Source organism: Artibeus jamaicensis, unplaced genomic scaffold (genome assembly GCF_021234435.1).
Source record: "Artibeus jamaicensis isolate MK-2021 breed Jamaican fruit bat unplaced genomic scaffold, CSHL_Jam_final scaffold_612, whole genome shotgun sequence".
Taxonomy (NCBI): Eukaryota; Metazoa; Chordata; class Mammalia; order Chiroptera; family Phyllostomidae; genus Artibeus; species Artibeus jamaicensis.
The window spans coordinates 4,006,363-4,026,068 of record NW_026522049.1 but is presented as its reverse complement, the minus strand read 5'-3'; the positions used below and the strand labels follow the sequence as shown (position 1 = coordinate 4,026,068).

At 59.4% G+C, this 19,706-nt stretch overlaps 1 protein-coding gene across 2 annotated transcripts; it reads right to left on the bottom strand.

The window, feature by feature from the left end:
• Positions 1-4,476: 4,476 nt before the first annotated feature.
• On the bottom strand, positions 4,477-16,850 carry MFGE8 (milk fat globule EGF and factor V/VIII domain containing). Of its 2 annotated transcripts, XM_037145042.2 has the most exons (10): positions 16,834-16,850; positions 15,007-15,154; positions 12,307-12,432; positions 11,800-11,931; positions 9,685-9,866; positions 9,144-9,299; positions 8,339-8,483; positions 6,424-6,608; positions 5,313-5,468; positions 4,477-5,192 (listed from the first exon to the last, which is right to left on the bottom strand). In XM_037145042.2, the coding sequence occupies exons 2-10, from the start codon at positions 15,077-15,079 to the stop codon at positions 5,055-5,057; spliced, it is 1,293 nt and encodes a 430-aa protein (XP_037000937.1). In that variant the 5' UTR covers positions 15,080-15,154; positions 16,834-16,850; the 3' UTR covers positions 4,477-5,054. The 2 variants fall into 2 exon arrangements, with proteins under 2 accessions (XP_037000937.1, XP_053514952.1); XM_053658977.1 differs by lacking the exon at positions 16,834-16,850 and having other exon boundaries at positions 15,007-15,179.
• Positions 16,851-19,706: the final 2,856 nt, after the last annotated feature.

Genomic DNA, 19,706 nt, shown 5'->3' with positions numbered 1-19,706 from the left:
TTCATTCCTGAGTTCTGGGTGGTGGCTACCAAGAGTCTGCATAGGGAGCGACGTCTGTTGCCACAGAAAAGAAAGGCATCTCCAGGACTCCCACGTCACCGTTGACCTTAAGGAATTCATACATCGCTAAGGCTTGATGATCTGAAATTGCGAGGGGTTTTGTCGCAGTCACCCCATTACATGTGGTGCTGGGAAAAGTGGCCACCGGACTGGTGTCATTCCATGTTATCCTGACACTGGTGCCTTTTCATTCTCACCAACACCGAGTGAGGTGATTCATGGCTCAGAAACATGCGTCCTCCAGCGGTTCCCTCAGTCAAGGAGAATTTTATTCTCCCTGCTCAGCCCACAGGTGAACAGAGGCACAGAGATGTGAAGCCACTGTGCCAAGGCCACACAGCCAGGAGGCAAGAGAGGCAGGACTCTGCTGGGCATTTTGCAGCCAACCCCCCACAGAGATCTGCCACATTTACAGACTGCTTCCTGCTTATCGATGCACCTTCATGGACGTCACTGCCCGGGAACCTCACAACATGACAATTATTATTCCCACTGTACAGGCAAGAAAACTGAGGTTCAGAAATACCAGGTTGCTTGGCCACCTGGATTCGGTTTTGGCTCCACCCACTTACTAAGAGTCTGTGTGTGGGACAAGTCACTGAGCCTCACTTTCCTCATCTGACAAATGGGAGTCATGACAATAATGACCAGGAAATAGGCATGTGAAGGTTAAGGGAGGGTGGGTTTGCAGGGCACTTAGACTACCACCCGGTAGGGCGGGGGCAGCACGAAACAATAATAGTTGTGTTACTATGGGGAACGGGTTACAAAGTGAACTCTCACTTTCTCCTCTCTGGTTGTCTGGGAGAGAAAGCAATTCCCTTAACAGGTGAGGAAATGGAGGCCAATCCTTTACCTTTGGAAGTGAGAGAAACAGTTGGAAGTGAGAGAAAACTGAGGTCTCTTGATGGACCAGCCTTTGCTTTTCCCAGCGCTACTCGCCTGGGGACCCCTCCACACACCCTAATAAGCTGCACCCCAACTTGGAAGACTGAACCCCACCAGGCTTCAAGTTCCCCGGATACCAGCAGAGGGCAGCATTGCCCTTCGGGTGTCCAGCAGGCGGGGGAATTTGACTTCGGAACCCCAGTTTAGACAAGGCTTACGAGCACCTTTGAAACCTGCGGGCCTCCCCGAACGTGGAAACCGGAAAGCGGAGGCCGGAGGTGGCTCGTACCAGCATTCCCAGCCCGCTGGGCCGTGCAGGGCCCAGAGAGGGGCCAGGGCGCCTCTCCATCACCGGCCCCTGCAGCAGAGAACAGGCGCACTCCCGAGGGTCAGCACTGGCCACCGCGGTCCGGGCCGGATCAAAGGCTGGCGACAGAGCTGAGGGAGTCCAACGCCCCTGCTGTTTCCTTCCTGGCTGCTCGCGAGCCCCACATTCCTCCCAGAGTGACCCATCTTTCACCCAGGGCTCTGCCCTGCACCCTTTCAGCCTCTTCGGGTCTCGCTGTTCCCAGGGCAGAAACCCCAGAGGACTGAGACCTGAAACGAAGGGCACCTGTTGCATTTGCGCCGGGAGCGCAAGTCCACCCACCCGCCCGCGGGGTGTCCCAGTGTGGCCCGGACTGAGGGTCGGACAGATGCCCAGGGGCAGAGCCGGATCAGAGCGCGCTTATGCCTGAGGCTGCAGGACCGGGACGGGACAGGACAGGATGGAAGGAGAGAGGCAGCCCCCCCAGGAGGGAGGGGCTGGACCTGAGCGGTGGTCCCGGAGGCCCCAGGACCCGCCCCGGCTGTACCTCCTCGCCAGGCGCACGCGCTTCCGCGCAGTCAGCCCGCGCCAGGCACGGCTCTCACCTCACTCGAGCCGGGACGCCCCCACTGGTTTCTGCAGCCAAGGGCCGCTCAGCCCGCTCAGCCCGTTCAGCCGGCCCCTGCCGCAGGAGGTGTGCGGCCCGCGGGAGCCCCGAAGGCGGGAGGAAGGAACGCATCGTCCCCCCAAGGCTCCTCGATGCCCCAAGGGCTCAGGGGGTTTGGGCTTGGGGACGCGGGCTAGCCGGATTAGAAGAAACAGGTGGATTGGGGTCCTCGAATGGCCAGAAAAGAAGCGGCAGCGGACAAACCCCCGTGCTCCCACCGGGCCTGCCCCTTAAAGGAACAGACGCTCTTTTCCCTATAAGGGTCGGGTCCAATAGGAGGCCGTGCCACAGCCTTAGGCATGCTCCAGGCTCCAGACCGGCTGGGGACCACGCCCACACTGTGGGGCTGCTGGCTGTGCAAAGGGAGTGTCCGGTAGCTGAGGCCGCCACATATTGGGGAAGGAGGTGAGTGGGGGAATGGAGAATTTGAGGGGGGATTCCCATTAGGATGCTCTGGTTTGCCCTAAACAGTGGGACTAAGCGGGGAGTCCCTCTCCAGCCCTCTGCAGGTGAAAGAGGAGCTAGTATAGTGTATACCTGCCTTTACCCTCTTGAGATTGGCCATCATGAAAACGCTGGCCAGACCCTTCGGTGTAAGACACAAAGATGCTCCCCCTCGTGGATAGGTGGAGCTTACTCAGTGGCCCTGGGGTCAGGGGAGGCACAGGCATCTATCTGGGCAGCCACCTCCCAGGACGCCTGTCTGAACAGGGTGTTTTCTTTCCTATCCAGACCAACAGGGGTCCTAGGTGGGGCAGTTTCCTCAGTGGGAAAGCTTAAAGCGAGCCATAGGGTCACTGAGCCCAGAGGACCCTCCTAAACACAGCAACATGGCTCCACACACTTGCGTGCATTCCCAGGTGCGTTGCGCATGCGCAGCCGGGAGCCAATCAGAGCAGAGCCGCCTGGACTGGCGGCTGGCCTGCACCCAGAGAGAAGCCAGGCTTGATGAGCAGAAGGAAGCCCAGGAAGAGATCACCGACCACGGTGTACACGATGGATTGGAAAGGGGGTAAGTAGAAGTACCAACTAGGTCACTCTTGTAAGCATCTCTGACAAGACGACCCAAGCATCTGAGGCCTCCAATGGGCCTGGCTTTGCCTAGGTGCTGTGCCCTCCATCCCAGCGCCATGGAGTGGGACCTATTATTTCTGAGGCCCCGAGGATTTTGGTAGATGGTCAAAGGTCACATGGAGCCAGGCTGTCCAACTTCGGGCCTGGGGCCCTGAATCACTCCACTATATTTAAACCAGGACCGGAGAGGAGACAAGGCTCCCGAGGGGGGCAGGTCAACAGGCTGACAGCCACAGGTGTGGGGCGGAGGGCAGGGCTGGCCTTGGCGACTGCAGATGGGAATTACAAAAGGGAATTCATGGAGATGATTTGTTAGTGCAGGAGGCTGCCAAGGGAGAGGAGCCAAGGACAGGAGGGGTGAGGAGGGAGGGGAGCCCGGTCCAGGGTCCGCATCCAAGGCAGCAAACTGAAAGGTGGCGTAGGCTATTCCAGAGTCCCCGCAGGCCTCTGTGAGTGCTGCCCATCAGCCCACATGGCCAGTCGCCCAAGAGACAAGCCGCAGACCTCTAATGCACGGATAGGGGCACACTGACAGATGGGAGTGAAGCCAATTCCCCTTCGCAGGTGAGACTCCCAGGTTCTCTCCAGGATGTAATCAGAACCATCCCGGGCAGAGCAGTGGGGAAAGGTGCTCCGGCCACTGTGCTGGTCCCCAGGGGAGGCAGAGCAGGGCTGAGGGTAGGGACGCCCCCTGGAGGAAGTCCTGCAGCCAGCAGCCACCCGGAAAGACTGACTCTGAACACAGCCCGTGCAGCCCCACAGGGAGCTCTGAAACCGGAAGGGGTGGGCCCAGGGACCCCTGGGCATCTGCAGACCTCACCTGGGCTTCCTATTCCATCCCTGTCCAGCCAAGGAGCCCTGGCAAGGTTTGTTCGTTGTAAGGAATCGCCTCCAGACAAATTCCCCTGGTGGGGCTCCAACACCACCACACCCTCCATCGCACCCTCTTTGGCAGTGAAGTGGCCAGATCTGCCATCAGGAGGCGCTGGTTGGTGTACATCAGGGCGCAGCTCCCAAAGTTTATCCCCCAAAATCTGCCTGTGTCTCAAGGCCTCGAACGCTAAGGGGTCTCATTTGCCCCTTTTCCAGCTCATCAGTGTCCCCACTATAGAAACCCCTTCCCCAGATCACCAGGCACTGGCCTGTATACCCCCCACCCCATAGCCTCGTCCTGGTGGCCCCGACCTGGGGGAGGGCTGGAAGGGACCCCTGGGGCATTTCTCGCAGTCATGGAGCGAATATGTGGATGGCCCCCCAGAACAAGCGCACTCAGCCAGGAGGCCCTGCGCCCACTCGGCAGAGCGCTGCCTACCCCCGCGGGGCCCCCAGTAGCCTCCTCCTTCCTCCAGCTGTTAAGCTGTCTGTAGTCCGGCAGCTGATGAGAACTCAGGGTCTGGGGGAGGACTGAGGATGGAGGGCGGGGGCCAGCACGAAACAAAGCCCATTTCAACACAGAGACGATGGACCACACAGCAAGCGCTCTGGGGAGTGACATAAATATATTTTGGAAGCTGCCAGTGTGCTCAGGACACCAGTGCCCACCTACGCCTCTCCGCAGACCCTCCCCACCCTCTTCTGTCTTTCTGGGCTGCAGCCTGAGGGTCAGAGGGGCCTCTAGGGAGATGAGGTGGGAGTGTTTGGGGGCAAGGCAGAGCAAAGAGAGTGGCAGCGTCACACCTCAGGGCTTGGTCAGAGGGCTGTTATCTCCAGCCTGGTGCCTCAGGGCCTTCCTGCAGGGCCAGGGGAGCCTGGGGTGGGGGTGGGCAGACTATGGAGGATGCAGAGGTGCAGGCAGCCCACACCCCTGACCTCGCTCTTCCCTGTCAGTCCCAGACCTACTACTCCGCTCCCACAGCGCCTAAGAGTGAGACAGCGTGTGAGCTGGGCACCGAGGGCGGGTGGGAGGTGAGGCGTGAGGACAGAGGGAGGGACAGGTGACTGGGGCCTCCACCAGGCACTACAATCAGGAGGGGAGTGGGTGGAAGAGGAGGCAGCAGGCCCACAGAAGATCGGGGGGGCAGGAAGGGGCAGCTGCCCCAGCCGCCTGAGCCAGACCCGCTAACAGCCCAGCAGCTCCACTCGCAGGGTGATGCGGTTGTGCCAGGACACTGGCAGGATGCGCACGAAGCGAGCCAGGAAGGGCGTCTCGAACACGTTCTTCTTGTGGGAGTTGTTGTCGAGGTTGCCTGGGAAGACCTGGGGGCAGCGAGGGCATCAGGAGGACCCCCCAGCGGGCCCACCCACCCAGAGTCCCAGGCCCGATGCACTGGGCACCCCTCCCTCACCTGTGGTGAGGGGCAGCAGACAGACACTTACCTTGCTGTCTTCAGCCCCCTCGTCCCTGTACTCGGTCCAGGTCAGGCCGTCGTCACTGTGGGCCACCTTGTAGGCTGCCACATACTGGATGTGGCCAAAGTCTCGGGCCCCCTGTGTGATGATGCCGGTCACTTGTTTCTGGGAGCCCAAGTCGACCTACAGGAAAATAAAAACAAAACACTGCATTTTCTTTGTTTGGACCCTTCCCAGTGCAGTGGGAAAAGGCAGACACCCGGAGACGAGAACCGTGGTTTGGGGAAAGCTACTTCACTAGGCAGAGGCTCAGTCTCCTCATCTATAAAATGGGTATAAATACCACCGACTCTGTGGGACCAGACACAGTGAGGCAATTCACAGAAGCGGAGCCTGAGCCCTGGCTGACCTCTCCCTGCCCCCAGGTCCCCTGAAGGGCCATCTATGGCCTGACCTTGGTTCCCAGGAGTCCAAAAGGCAAGCAGCTCCTCATGGAAGCCGGCTCTATAGGCTAATAGTATGTCCCTTGGGGTCCCAGAGATGGACGCTCTGGCCCCGGCCCCTGATCGCCCTGGGCAGCCAGCCACCTGCCCCAGCATGGCAAGCCTCAAGGCCCAGGGGGCAAACTCAACTCACTGCCAAGCAGCAGGTGCGCCCCAAGCAAATCCTCACCCTGCCAGGACTCAGCTTCCTCGTCTGTAACACAAGCAGAAGCTCAGGGGTTCCGAGATTTGCTTGTGTTTCCCAATTCCAGCCGAGGGCTGTCCCCTGGGGCGTTCTCAGACACCCAGTGGGAGAGCACGTGCTCTGTGCTCGGGCGGAGAGGTCCCGGGGTGCCTGTCGCAGGTGTCCCTCCTCCACCCGGCCCGTCACCCTGTGCCAGCCAGTGGAGGTGGCTCTCCCCCTACACACACTCACACACACGCGCCCTTCCTCCATCTGGGCAGAGGGGGCCCTGGGCCAAAGCAGCACTCAATGCCCCCCCCGCCCCAGCGCTGGAGTTATAGAATCCGGAAGAAGGTGGGGCACTTGGCAGGAAGAAAGGGGAAAAAACAAGGCTTTTCAGAAATTCCCTCCTGGGCTGAGGAGGTCAAAGGCCAGCAGCCCCACCAGATCCCAACCAAGGGGCCTGGCCCACCTGCAGCCACTCAGAGGCAGAGTTTCTCTCAGCAGTCCAGGCGTTGAACTTGCCCTGCTTGTCCAGCCGCGCGTAGAAGGGATACCAGCTGAAGGAGCTCAGGCCCCAGGTCTTGTAGGTGCTGGAGGCCGTGATCTGCGCGTCGGGGATGGTGTCGTCCTTCAGGCCCAGGGGTTCAGAGCATCCTGCCAACAGGGGGGCTGTCACTCAGATCTGGGGTCCACAGCCTCCCAGGGGTGTGAGCACAAGGCAACGTAGGAGAAAGAGCTGTGTGGATCCGACCAGCCCCTGGCATCCTCTTGGACGACAGCCAAAAGCCCCTGTGTTTGAGCCAAACCATCTATTTCCTCACTGCCCTCTCCACCCATTGCTCCCCTCAGCCAGCTGCTCTGAGCTCCCAACCCCACCGCCTGACATGTCTCCTTGGCAGCAGGGCAGGCCCTGATGCACCACTTCCTACCCTCCTTCAAGGCCTAACTTGTGGAGACACCTCCTCCAAGAAGCCTGCCCTGACTACCTCCCTTGGGCGGACAGCATGTCGTTGATCGCTCCTACAGTACTGGGGTTATTGTCCAGCATGTGAAGAACAACCCTCTCATTGATTCAGTGCTTATTCCAGTCAATCATCTACCACCCAGGAACCTGAATGAAGAGATTGGCACCCCCATTTCACAGATGAGAACACTGAGGCTGAGAGACACACGCCATGCCAGGTCACACACACAAACCCCCGACATCATGCCACAGTGTGACATCACCTTCACTGTCCACACGCCCACTCGGCACTGCAAAGGCCTGCCTGGGGGAGGCCCACCGGGGCGTGGACTCCAACAGGCGGAACTCAGAGACGGAAGGACTCCCCCCACCCTGCTTCGCTCTGGGCTTCACCATGCTGCTGTCTGTGTCTATGGCTTTCTTCTTTTTCCTTTTCCTTCCTTTCTTCTTCTTTTTTTTTTTTAACTTAATCCCTTCACCTTTTTCACCCAGAAGGCAATTCTTTAACTTCCTACTTAAATGATTAGGCTCAAAAGGCAGTGGCCCTTGGAGCTTATAGTGTAAAAAAAATGAAAAAAACTCAACCCAGCCAGGCACACAGAACTCAGCTCTGAGTGCTACTGGGTGGCATGGGGAGTGGGAGACCGGGAAGAAGGGCCTCGGAGGGCAAAGGGGGCACAAAGGGTGGGTCTTGGTAAGACGAGAAAGGCAGAGAGTGCGATCCTGGCTCTGCAACCTGCCCTCCAGTTCGGCCAATGGCCAGTAGGTGGCACTGTGGCTGCAAAAAGAGGGAGCTGCTTCCTAGATCTCAGCCTGCACCCTGACCTCCCCCAACCCTGGTAAATTTTTCCTGGCTCAGAGGAAAACTGTCCCTTTCTGGTCCGCTATTCCTCGTTCTGGGGCTATCTCTGGACATGGTGGCAGGAAGTGCCAGCTCCAGACCTGTGACCCTAGAAGCCCCATAGTTCTCTTACATGCAGGCAACAGGAGGTGGGGAGAGGAGCAACGAACCAGATGGGTGGGTGTTTGAAGCCCTGGGAGCTATACCAAGTTTTAATACCCACAAGCTGTGCGCCCTTGATACATAATTTATCCAGGCCCCACCTCCCTCATTCGTTCACCAAGTATTTACCCAGGCTCTGGGAATAAAAGTCAGACCAGCTCCCTGCTCTCCCGGAGCCGACATCTGCCAGACAGAATGAATCCTACATGGTCCAGGAGCTTGAGGAGCCGATGAGAATAAGTGAAAAAATACCCTGACAACGGAAGTGGTGTCTCTTTTGCTCTCTATGCACCGGAATGCCATGAGTCGGCAGAGAGAGACCGCCGGGGCGGGGCGGGGCTGAGGGGTCCCTCTGGGGTGCCTCTGCAGGGCGTCCTGGGCCCTGGGCCTGGCTGGACCACAACCCCCTGCACTCACCATTCAACTCACAGCCAAGGAGCTCAAAGCGCAGGGTGCAGCTCCGGTGGCAGGTCAAGGGCACCAGCCTCACGTACTGCGCCTCCAGGGGGACGTCGAACATGTTGGTCTTCAGGCCGTTGTTGTCCACGTTACCCGCAAATATCTAGGAGGAAGAGGCAGGTTGGGGAATCACTCAGTGTGGGCAGGCCCCCTTCTCCTCCTCTGGCCTGAGGGGTGGGGGAGGGGGCTGAGCAGAACCATCAGGGGCTCGGTCCTCCCCCTGCCCCCACCCGCCAGGGTCTCAACAACCCAGGGTCCCCTGGCCACACCTTCCTGGGTCATAAACCCCTGCCCTGCACACGGGACCACCTGCAGATCACAGGGTGCCTCTGTGCGGATTAGGAAAAGGCACTCTTTTCTTGAGGCACTTGATTGTGGCAATTTTCCCACAACAGATGACGCCTACACTGGGAATGGTGCTTGCCTGCTCCCAGCGTCCTGGCACTGGGTGCAAGCTGTGCTGCCCTGTGCAGGAGCCCTGCAGGCTCAGCCCCATCCCAGCCCCACCACCCCCTCTGGCAGCCCTCAACGGGGCCTCTGAAGCTGAGTCTCACGATCCACATCTATAAAGTGGGGTCATTACTTGTAACCATAACGCATGGAAAAATCTGGGCTTCCCAGTTTCTGGGGACCAGGCTGGACCTGAAGAGCCGGCTCACAGCGGACCACCCAGGGTACCCTTGCCCCACTGGGGGCCCTCTAACAATGCTGGAGCCCCAGGCGTGTTGACCACAGCCCCTCCTTAGGGCCCATACAGCCTCACCTTGTCTCCAACGCCCTCGTCTGCCTCAACAAATTCGAACTTTCTCCCGTTGAGGCTGTAGGCCACCTTGAAAGTCTTCACGTACTCAGCACTGCCCGCACGGCTGGCGCCCTGCGTCACCACGCCCGTCACCCGCATCTTCCGCATCAGGTTCACCTGGACCCAGGATGGGTGGGCAGGACACTTAAAGCTCCCAGGCAGAACAAGGGACGGAAGCTTTCTCAACCCGCGCCAGCAGGGCTGTGGACCCAGGGCTTGGGGAAGCAGATGAGGACAAACAAGGCCCCTGGGCCCCGCCGAGGCCTCACCCAGTACAGACAGGCCCTGCACAGCCTGGGTCTGCTCCCCCTCACTCTGCCCACCCATTCCGGGCCCCCACCAGGCTGCCCTCCACTCAGACACTTCATCTGAGGGAACCTGCTGCCTTGCTACGGGGACCCCCATTATGACCCCTCCCATGGTGCCCCCCAAATGCAGGCACACTCATTGCCCCTGCTCCCCTCCCACCAGGCCACCCACTCCGGGGCTGTCCCTTGCTCACCTGGATCCAGGGCTTCTTATCGTAGTTGCTGGCCGTCCAGGCGTTGACGATGCCCGACCTGTGCAGGCGGGCCAGCTCCGGCGCCCAGCGCTGCAAACCCATGAAGCCCAAGAGCATGGACGAGGCGGAGATCTGCCAGTTGGCGATGGCCCCGGTCTCCATGCCCAGAGGTGTGCTGCAGACTGTGGGGAGGGAGATGGCAGTCAGCTGGCCACCCAAGCAGGTGGCACCCAGAGGACAAGAGATAAAGACAGTGGGGCCTCCGTCCAGGGCCCAGAGCAGAGAGCACAAAGGGACACGGTGGCCCCGGAGGAGACACCAGGGGGAGGCAGTGAGGGCAGAGTCACGGGAGCAGGACCGGGGCCCATTACGCATTATGCTGCTGTGACGGCAGCCTCTCACCAGGAGGGCCGCCGCACCCACCCCGTCCTGATGGCCCAGGATGGCTCTGGGAGAAGGGGCACCTCAGTAAGGCCATATCTGGCCTTACTGCCAGAAAGGCAAATCTGTGTGGAGTTTTCTAGAATCCCATATGACAGGAGTTTTCTGGGTGGGCCGTGAAGGCCATTCTGTTTCCTCTCGGACCCTCTGCCCTGTCCACCTGCTGGTCCTGACCCAGCCACTGAGAAGCCGCCCCTGACCGAGGCCCTGGCCGCCTTCACCATCACTGCAGTGATGTGGTTGGGGGTAGGGGGGCGGGGTGGAGGCCATTCTCCTGGCTCCCAGGCAGAGAACCCAGGGGCAGATCGCCCTGCTGCCCCTGTTGGGGCTCATGCGGGGACAGTGAGATGTGAAGTGGAGCCGGATGCCAGAGCCCAGAGCCGGCCAGCGGCTGAGCGGAGATCTGAACCAGGCCCAGGCTGTCCTCACACCCCACGCGTCCATACCTGAGGGCCCAAGCCTGCATTCTCTAGGCCCACGGGACCCTTATGAGTACCCAGGAAATGCAACACATACCACGACGGGGCTGCAAAGGTCTCTCTGAGAGGCTGTTCTGCCTCTTTGGTTGCCTTCTGCCTCTGCCAAAGGTGCCACCAGCCAGGAGGCTAGGTGGGTACTTCCACCTTGGACACACCCATGGTTACCCCAGCTTCCAGAACAGTAGAGGGCCCACCGGGCTGTCGGCCTTGGTGAGCCCCCCGCCATACCCCTCCCACACATCACTCTACCCAGGGTGTCCAACACACTGGCCTCAGCCCAGAGCCCAAGGCACGTGCCCGTGGGGGGGAAGGGCTTCACTTCACCCGCCCTCCCCCAGGGCCCCAGCTCCCAGCCAGCTGGCCCAGGCCTCCCTCCTCCTTCTGGAGGTCTGCAGTGTCCCCGAATCTGCCTGAGGAGAACCGCCTGCCCCCTCTGCCCAAGATGCTCAGTGAGAGGCCCAAAGGCCTGCAGAAGTCGGCACCACCCCAGACCCAGCCCTGGGCCTGGCTGCAGATTTTTCCGGAGAGCCCTGGTCTGGTGGGCGTGACTCCAGCTCGGCCAGGAGAGAGGACACTGAGAGCCATGACTGCAGGCAGCATCAGCTGGGCACCGTCCCAGGGCCATTCCGAGGCTGTGGCTGGCGGGGGTGACCGAGCAGGCCAGGCCCGCCAGCCAGCCTCTCTGCACAAGCCGGGCCCCTGACCGCTGACTGGGAGGGGATGGCCCACCAGCCCAGGCCTCTCTCCCTGCTCACCAACCTTCGTGGGGGCTGCAGGTCACACATGGGCCAGGAGCCGTCGCACCCCGGACGCAAGCCTCACGTACTGACCTCCTGGGCCCCAAAAGGTTCACAACGTGTTTGTTTTACCCTCTTGGTAGAAAAATCCCAAGACTTGACCTTCATGCTGTGTGTCCAATTCACAGGGACTGCAGGGGCCACCATCACCCACAGGGACATGAAGCCTGGCCTGCAGCCCCAAGAGAGAGGGCCAGGCAAAAAGAAGCCAAGGGAGCACCATGAAACCCCAGCCAGTCCATGGCCTCCCCGAGGCTCTGCCCCACCTCCATCTCCCCAGCAGGCCCTGGCGCAGGGAATAAGGTCAGACGTGGCCCGGCTGCCGGGACTGCAGCTCTGCCCGGACTGCGGCTCGGGGCTGTGCACCCGCTCCCCGAGCACGCACCCCAGGTGCTCACCGGTCTCACAGTGGATGCCTGTGTAGCCTCGGGAGCACTTGCAGATGTACTGGGTGAAGACATCCCCGCGCTGTGACTCGTTGGTCACCTGGCATTCGGCATCATTGTGGCAGGGGTTTGGGAAACAGGGACCTGGGGGGGGGGGGGAAGGAGGCAGGTGAGACGCACAGGTGATCAGGAAGGAGCTGGAGACAGAGGCAGACAGCAGCATGGACCTAGCCCAAAAGGACACCCTGCCCGAACTCAGCCCACTGCCCATCTCCCTCCACCATCCCACCGCCCCCCTGACTCTGCCTCATGGAGCCTGGTCGTGTGTAGGTGGATCAGCCCAAGCAGAGGAGGCACCCAGCTTTTCAAGTGGTTCGGGAGCTTCCCGGCCAATGATGGCCAACGATGGACAGGTGCTAGGGACACTGTCCCCTTCAAGACAGACCAGTAGCTCCACCCAGCAGCCTGGGCTGTAACTGGAGCTAGAGGCAGGTGGTGGGCGCAGCCCAGGGCGGGTACCTGTATCGGTCTCATTGCAGAGGAGGCCGGTGAAGCCCTCGGGGCAGAGGCAGTAGAAAGGGAGGTCGTCCTGGCCCAACAAGCAGGTCCCACCATTCAGGCACTCAGTGAATTCACAGAAGTCACCTACGATGGCAGCTCTGGCTCAGGAACAATTCGTTCATGCAATAAATATGGGGGGGAGGGTGACAACTACCAGGTACAGACAAACTAGGCCGCCAAGACAGAGAAATCAGGCACAGTCCAGGCCTCAAGAAGCCACAGAAAGAGGTGAACAAGTCAATGGGAGCGACAGGCGCTGTGAGCTGACAGAAGCCTGCGCGAGGGACCACTGGAAGTGTGGTTTCTGCCGAGGAAACTGTGGTTTTGCCAAGGAAGGGACAGGCGGGCTGGTCTAAGAGACAGAGTGGGAGTGTGCCAAGCTGGGGAATGAGGAAAGAACATTCTAAAGAAAAGCAGAAGCACAGAGGGCGTGGTATGTTGGGCATACCACAGAACAGTAAGATGTAGCTGGACAGGGGGCTGGGGCCAGACTGGGGGGACAGTAAGAACGACAAGTTTAGACCTTTCCACCTGCCGACCAGGGGCTCACAACCTCCTCTCACCCTCCCCACCGCGGTCCAGCGGGGAAAAACAAATCAGACATTCTCATGCCTGAGTCCTGAGAAAATGCGGGACCTGGTTTCAAATCGGAGAAGGAAACTGTCATCTGTGGAGATGGGACCCGCTCGCCTGGGCTGGGGAGGCGTTTTGTGGTGACCCAAAGATCCCTCTGGCTGCTGGGGGGAAATGTGACGGGACCAGGGAGGTGGGAGGCCGGGACAGCTCCAGGAAGGCCGCCCAGGCCTCTGGGTGAGAGAGGAAGCCAGGAGGAGGACAGTTGGTTGCAGGAACGCTGGGCGAGGACCTCGGAGGCAGGAGGACAGCACAGCTTCTGGCTGGGGGCCTCCTGGGGGACCGATGGCACAGCCCCTTGGCTCTGGTGACCTGGGTGAGCCAGGCGCAGGGGGGTCTTCTGACCTCAGCACCCCTCAAGGGCTGCCCCAGACCCCACACCCACCTGGAGCGAGACATGAGAAATAGCGTTCCTTCCCCGCAGTTTCGCCATGCTGGGCTGGAGGCCCCCCTGAGACCCCAAGGCCCCAGAGAGCTGGGTCTGGGCTCCGGGGAGGGGAGAACCGTTACTGAGCAATGGAGCCCTCAGAACTCCGCCTCAGGCACATCCCCGAGAGCTTAGGCGGCTCCCAAAGAGCTATTAGTCACTGGCTTTAAATAGCAGATTAATCCCCTCCCCTGACCTGGCTGACGGTGGCTCAGGCCACAGAGTTTGGGGAATGACCAGTGTCCTGGGCTCCCATCCCAACAAGGTCCAAAGGCAGCTCCGCCTCCTCCCCAAAGCGCCCCATCCCAAACTGCTCCAGGGCAGAGCAGTCCAGTGGGGAAAGGGAAAGGAGCCCCCTTCCTGGCCGGCCTTAGGCTGACTCACCTGCGCCCAGCAGCAGCCTGGGTGCCCCCCCTTCCCAGGAAAAGCCTGGTCACTCCCTTACTAAACCACATTTGGGATTTCAGGGTCCTCCCCTCTTGGCAGATTTCACCAGGGACATTTTATCAAGGTTTGGGCTGCAGGGACTGAGAGGAATGGAAAGGGACAAGACCCAGCCAGCCTCCTCTCAGGGTTTCCAGGAGAGCCACCAGCTCCCCAAGTGCGGGGGAGTTTGGAGTGCCCTTAGAGGCTTCCGCTCCGGGCCGGGGTCAGGCTGTCTCAGGCTGCAGGGCCTCCGCTGGGCTCCACCCCCTCCCTTGCTTCAGTCAATACTGTTTCCATGAGAAAATGATGGAGGAGTGCCTGAGGAGTCCTTACCACCCTTCCACTCCTTTTCCCAGCCCTGGAGGGGCACTGCGTGGCCCCACGGTGAAGGGGATGGGGCATCCCCCTGACGCCGCCTGCTGCTGGAGGCCCAGCGGTGGTGGGAGGCCTCCTGGGCGGGGGAGGAGGCCCGGGGAAGATTCTGCACAGCAGGCCAAGGCCGCGGAAGGAGTCGGGAGCCCCAGCTGGCCTCAGGGGGAGGCAGCCCGCTTCCAAGCCCCTTCCCCAGGCTCAGCAAAACCCTCCAGGGCCCCACCTTGAGCCTTCCATCCCACCGGCTCCCCAGCCCTCGCTCCTCTTGGCCACTGGACAGGAGCGCGGGTGGAAAGGGGCTGGCGACTAGGGCTGGGGAGCTATCTCCAGGGCTGGAGAAAGTTGGCTGAAGACCTATCAATCAAGAGTCGCAGAAACTTACAGTGGGGAAGGCGCACGCGAGTCAGTCCCAGTCCGGTGGCCTCATTTTACAGGTGGGAAAAGAGAGGCCCCCTACACAGCAGACTCCTTTGTGATGTGTAAGCCACCTCCTTGGGGAAGCCTGGGCTGTCACCCAGTGTCGCGACCCACCCCCCCAACGCTCTAGCCTCTCTCGCCGGCCAAACTTTTCACCTCGGGGGCTAGAGACGGCGGGAGACACCGCAGGAGGGACGGAGCACAGCCCTCCCGCCAGCCGGGGCGCAGCCCGGGAAGTCGCCCCTGTGTCCTGGGGGCCGGCCAGGCGGTGACTTTCCGCCCAAGTTTGTCAACAGTGGAAGTGGAGGTGGAGGCAGGGCGCCGCACCGAACTTCCCAGCGGAGAGGAGGGGCGAGCGCGCGGAGGGCGGCGCGATCACTCACCAGAGCCAGCGAAGAGGCCGGAGGCGCAGAGCAGCGTGCCGCAGAGCGCCGCCAGCAGGCGGGGGCCCGGCATGCTGGGGGTCAGGCTGCTGGACGAGGCGCGGGTCTGGGATCGGCTGTGCAGACAGTGGGGCTCTCACTCCTGCTCCTGGACAAGAATAAATCGGGCAGCGTTGCGCCTCCCACTGGCCCGCGTGCTCCGCCCAGGCTGCCTGCGGGAGGCGGACTCGGGGCGGGGCCGCACGCCCAGAGTGAACGGGGACCCAGGGGGCCACGCCCAGCATCGCAACTGGGGCCGGGAACCAAGCCCCCGGTTCTAAGTAGGCTAGTCTCGGAAGGGCTCAGATGAGTTGTTTGGGTTTTTAGTTGTTGAGCCTTATTCATAACAATGAAATTTACAAGCACAATGAGCAAGGAACACCAGGGTTCACTTATCAGACTTACAAGCAGCGAAGTCAGAGCGTGTTGCCAGAGCCAGGCTGCGGGGAACAGGCCCCAGCACGCTCCGTGGGAGGGAGTGTGAATTAGCTCCGCTTCTCCCGGGAGCTGCTTGGTCGTACCTGTCAAAGTGACAAGGGCTGAGACCGTGAGACCTGACGATTCCACTCGCAGGAATTCACTCCACAGAAACTCACATGTGTAAAATGACATGCGTGCAGAGAGGGCACAGCATATCATGGCTGTGACAGGGAGGTGAAAAGCGAAGACGTATATCAGAGGGGGGACCCGACAAGACCTGCAGGTAGGAGAATCGGGGGTGACACCCAAGTCGGGGGCCGGAGCAACTTAGCGGATGGTGGTGACTGACTGAGATAAATGGCCTCTTGCGACATCTGTCCCACCCCCGGCGGGTGAGCTCCTGATCTCCAGAACTGGGCACCATGCCCGCACAAAGGAAGCACGTACCCCTAAAGCATGTGTGGAATGAGTGACACAACTGTCCCCACTGGGCAGGAACGAGGGTGCGGAGGCGAGCTCGGAGCAAGTAACTGCACACAGGAGAAGGAGGCAGCCCTGGGACTGCAGCTACATAGGCAATGGGGGTGGGGCATGGGTGGGGGTGGCCAGGAAGGGCCCCCTGAGACTGGAGGGCTTTCGGCAAAGGACTGGGGTCAGGAGGACTCTGTACAAGAGGACCAGGGAGGAAAGGTGACCTCGAGCTCTCAGCACTACCTCTAAGATGCTTGGGTCACGTTCACTGCTCAACGCCATCCAACTCCATCCAAGGAAGGAGGAGAGGCTGCCCGGGCCAGCGTCTCCTCCTCCTCCTCCGCCTTCCAGCATCCATGAGCACAGGCATCCCACGAGCTCCCAGAAGGGCACAGAGGCCCCACACCCACACCCACGCCCTCGCCTCGCACGCCCTCTCTCACAAAGCCACCTCGCTGAGCAGCAGGCGGTGTGATCTGGGAGCAGGCGTCCCTGCCCCCGACCGAACAGCCTGCTTTTGTTTACAAGCCAAAGGCCAGGGGCCAGGGGCCAGGGGCTAGCGCTGGGGAATAAATACGCTTTTAAGTTTCAAAAGGCAGAAATGTTTTCTCGCGGAAACCAGAAAGGTGGGCCAGATTCTGAGGTTCCTTTATGTGGTTTGGGGCTTCAATTAACTACTGTCCTGCCTGATTTCTCTGGCAGCTCCCCACACCCTGACTAATTTTCCCTTCTCTGACGCCTACAGCCAGACGCTCAGAGCCAACCAACGGTCTCCTATTCACCGCGGGGTGGTCTCCTGACACACCTTCTCCCCGGTTTGCCTCGCCTGCAAGCTAGGTGCCGCACAGGGAGGTACGGAGCTGGCACCTGGACTCAAGACCAGGCTTCGCATCTTACCTGCCTGGACGGCCTCTGCCAAGCTGCTAGTCAGGCACCTTTACTTTCTCCATTCAGAGCCTGTCTCCTTTCTCCCTTCCCAAGAGGCTAACGACATCGAGCTGCTTCACTGGCCCCAAACGGCTCTAGAAGCCTGCATCTGCTGTGGAAAAAAAACACGCCAACACCTGCGTTGGGTATTTGGTTTGTAGAATAGAAAGGAAGTGAAAGAAGTGCCTTAGAAAGATCTATTTTTACAGGGCTCTGCTCAAAGCCTTTCTAACTGGGCCAGCTGGACATCTGGACAACCCATCTCAAGCCTGAGTCCGGAGCAAGGCTGTTTCCAGAAGAACATCAGGTCCTTTCTTGGAAATTGAACACAGGAAAGCCTGGGGCAAGAGCCCCAGGCTGCGCAGGGTTCAGAGGGGCCAGCAGAATACAGGCCCGGGAGCCGGTCTCTGGCTAACCCCACCGTCCCCACCACCGCCGGCAGCAGCCTCTCCAAATCCTCCCCCCTTCCCATCACCCAGCTGGAAGTGAGGCAGGTGAGGAAGAAGCTAGGAAAATTCCTTGGCAAGTCAAAAGGGAGAAAACGAGGCAGACAGAGGCAGAAATTGGATGCGCAGTTTGCAGCCAGAAGATAAATCACAAGGTCTTATCTTCTCTCACCAAAGACATGTAGGAGCAAAGGGTTTATGCCTTTCCAGACCATGCCAGGGCCGGCTGGCCTGGGTCCCGGCCCCTCATCGGTGACATTCTTTAAAGGTGGAACTGACCAGAGAATGACCTCGAACCCCTAGATGCTCATTTTGATGAATCAGCATATTGAAGCCAAAGACTACTCCACGGAACTCCTCCCCTGAGCCTGCCCCTGAAATTCCTGCCTTTAGAAACCAGGAAAAAAACCCCGCAAGATACGGAAAGCTGGTCCCGACATACTAGGAGCATGTCTGCACCCTCCTTTTCTTGGGCACATGTGCTCCCCTTCTTATACACTCTGAGGGTCCCCACAAGACTTGCAACCGGGGAGCAGGCGGCCGTCCCAGGCTAACCCCCGGGGAACCTGTCTCCACGGCTGCCTTTCCTCTGGCTTCTCAGTGAGTCCATGCAGCCCCACGCGGCTCACTCCTCTCCTGCAGCACTTCTCTAGAACCAAAGGAGAAATGGCTCACCCCTGCTGCTTCTCCTACCCCAAGCCCTTCCTTCGTTCCACCGCCCCCAGCTTTAATAGACACACTCTGGAAATCACCTGGGCTCGGACTGTGAAATCTGTCCTGCATGAAGTCAAGAACCCACACACCAAAGGCTGGCCCGGGGTGGACCCGCTCTGGCCTGGTCACTTTCTGGTGACAGAAGAAACTCTCTTTGAGGGCCTGGGAGCCACTCCCATGCAAAGATCCCCGACCAGTTTGGGAGCTGGGAGTTGTCCCTCTCTTAGTCATTGGCTCCCTGTTCAAGCCAGCCATTTCCCATTTCTTTTTTTTTTTTTTTTAAGATTTTACTTGTTTTATTTTTAGAGAGAAAGAAAGGAAAGAAGAGTGGGGGAGAAGCATCAATGAGAGAAGCCTTTCATACACCTCCTACAGGATACCTGGCCTGCAACCCAGGCATGTGCCCTGACTGGGAATCGAACCGGTGACCCTTTGGTTTGCAGGCCCATGCTCAATCCACTGAGCCATACCAGCCAGGACTTATTTTCCCATTTCTTCCAAGAAAAAGTCACCCTCTCAATGAACTGAGTTGCAGGCTTAAAATTTCCAACTTCTCGCTCCAAACCTACTTCTCTGTAGCTGTGGCCTTGAAGCCTCTTAAAATGCAACTCCCGAGTCCTAGCGCATGTCACATGAACTTTTGCAAGTTTGCTGGTGAACAGGTTGGTTGGCCCAGCCTTCCCCAGATTCCAGAGGTGCCCCTGAGCCCACGGGGAGCCCAGCCTAGCTGTGTGGGGCCACCTCCTCAGCAGAGAGGGGACACTGGCCTGCACCTCTCGCCTCAATCCCTGTGTCTCACGCTATGAGACACAGCCTCCCTAAAGCATTCAATCATTCATTCAAAAATAGTCACTGAGCAAGTGCCAAGCTGCGTGGTGTGAGGACCCACTCAAAACCCCAGAGTTGGAATAAAGAATATCTGAAGCTGAAGACATTTGAGATTCAACAGGTACTAAAAGAACCCTTCTCTGTCTGAGGGGGTTGGGTGGAGGCAGGCAAAGAGGGGAGAGAGTGGGGACATCTGTAATAGTGTCAACAATAAAGGGAAGTAAAAGAGAAACTTCTAGAAATGGGGACCGCCACCACCTCTCTCTTTGGGGTGGGTCTGCTCCCAGGAAAGAGACCAGGAGTAAATCTACTAGAAATCCCTTCTCTGGAGGAGTTTCACGGCCCGAAGGACACAGAAAGACCACTCATATCGTTAGAGGCACAAATATCACCACGTTCTCATGTCCCCTTTTGTGCTCCTGAGGAAACACATTTGTTCTTCAGAACGAGGCTTTTTTATTCCTGTTGCCTTCCTACTACGAAGTTAGACACATAAGCCCCTCACCCGGACCCCTACTTTGAGTTACTCCTCATTGAGCAACTCTGTGTGCCCATAAAGTCTTTTCTCTTGTTAATCTGCTTTTTTGTAAATTTAACTCACAGGCCCTCATAGAGATACAGAACCTAAGAGCAGAAGAAACGAATTTTCCCGCCCCCAACAGTGGTTTGCACTCATTCTTGCTTTACGTCCAGTTCTCAGCAGGGCCTGGAGCCCCTCATCACCTCACCTAGCACCCTGAGCCTGGGCCCTTGGGGGTATCTCAGTTCCTAGCCTCACCGCCCCCCTACACACGCCGTCCTTCCTCTCCGAGTGCCCACTGACCTAGGCCAAGGGCTTCTTTGGCACATGGGCTT

Excerpts from the sequence above, each read along its gene's own strand:
- MFGE8 (XM_037145042.2), bottom strand. The coding sequence starts at position 15,079 with ATGCCGGGCCCCCGCCTGCTGGCGGCGCTCTGCGGCACGCTGCTCTGC. Across the intron at positions 9,300-9,684 it reads ATAAGAAGCCCTGGATCCAG|GTGAACCTGATGCGGAAGAT; the intron begins GTGAGCAAGGGA and ends TCCTGGGTCCAG. Across the intron at positions 6,609-8,338 it reads CCTTGGCTGTGAGTTGAATG|GATGCTCTGAACCCCTGGGC; the intron begins GTGAGTGCAGGG and ends CCCTGTTGGCAG.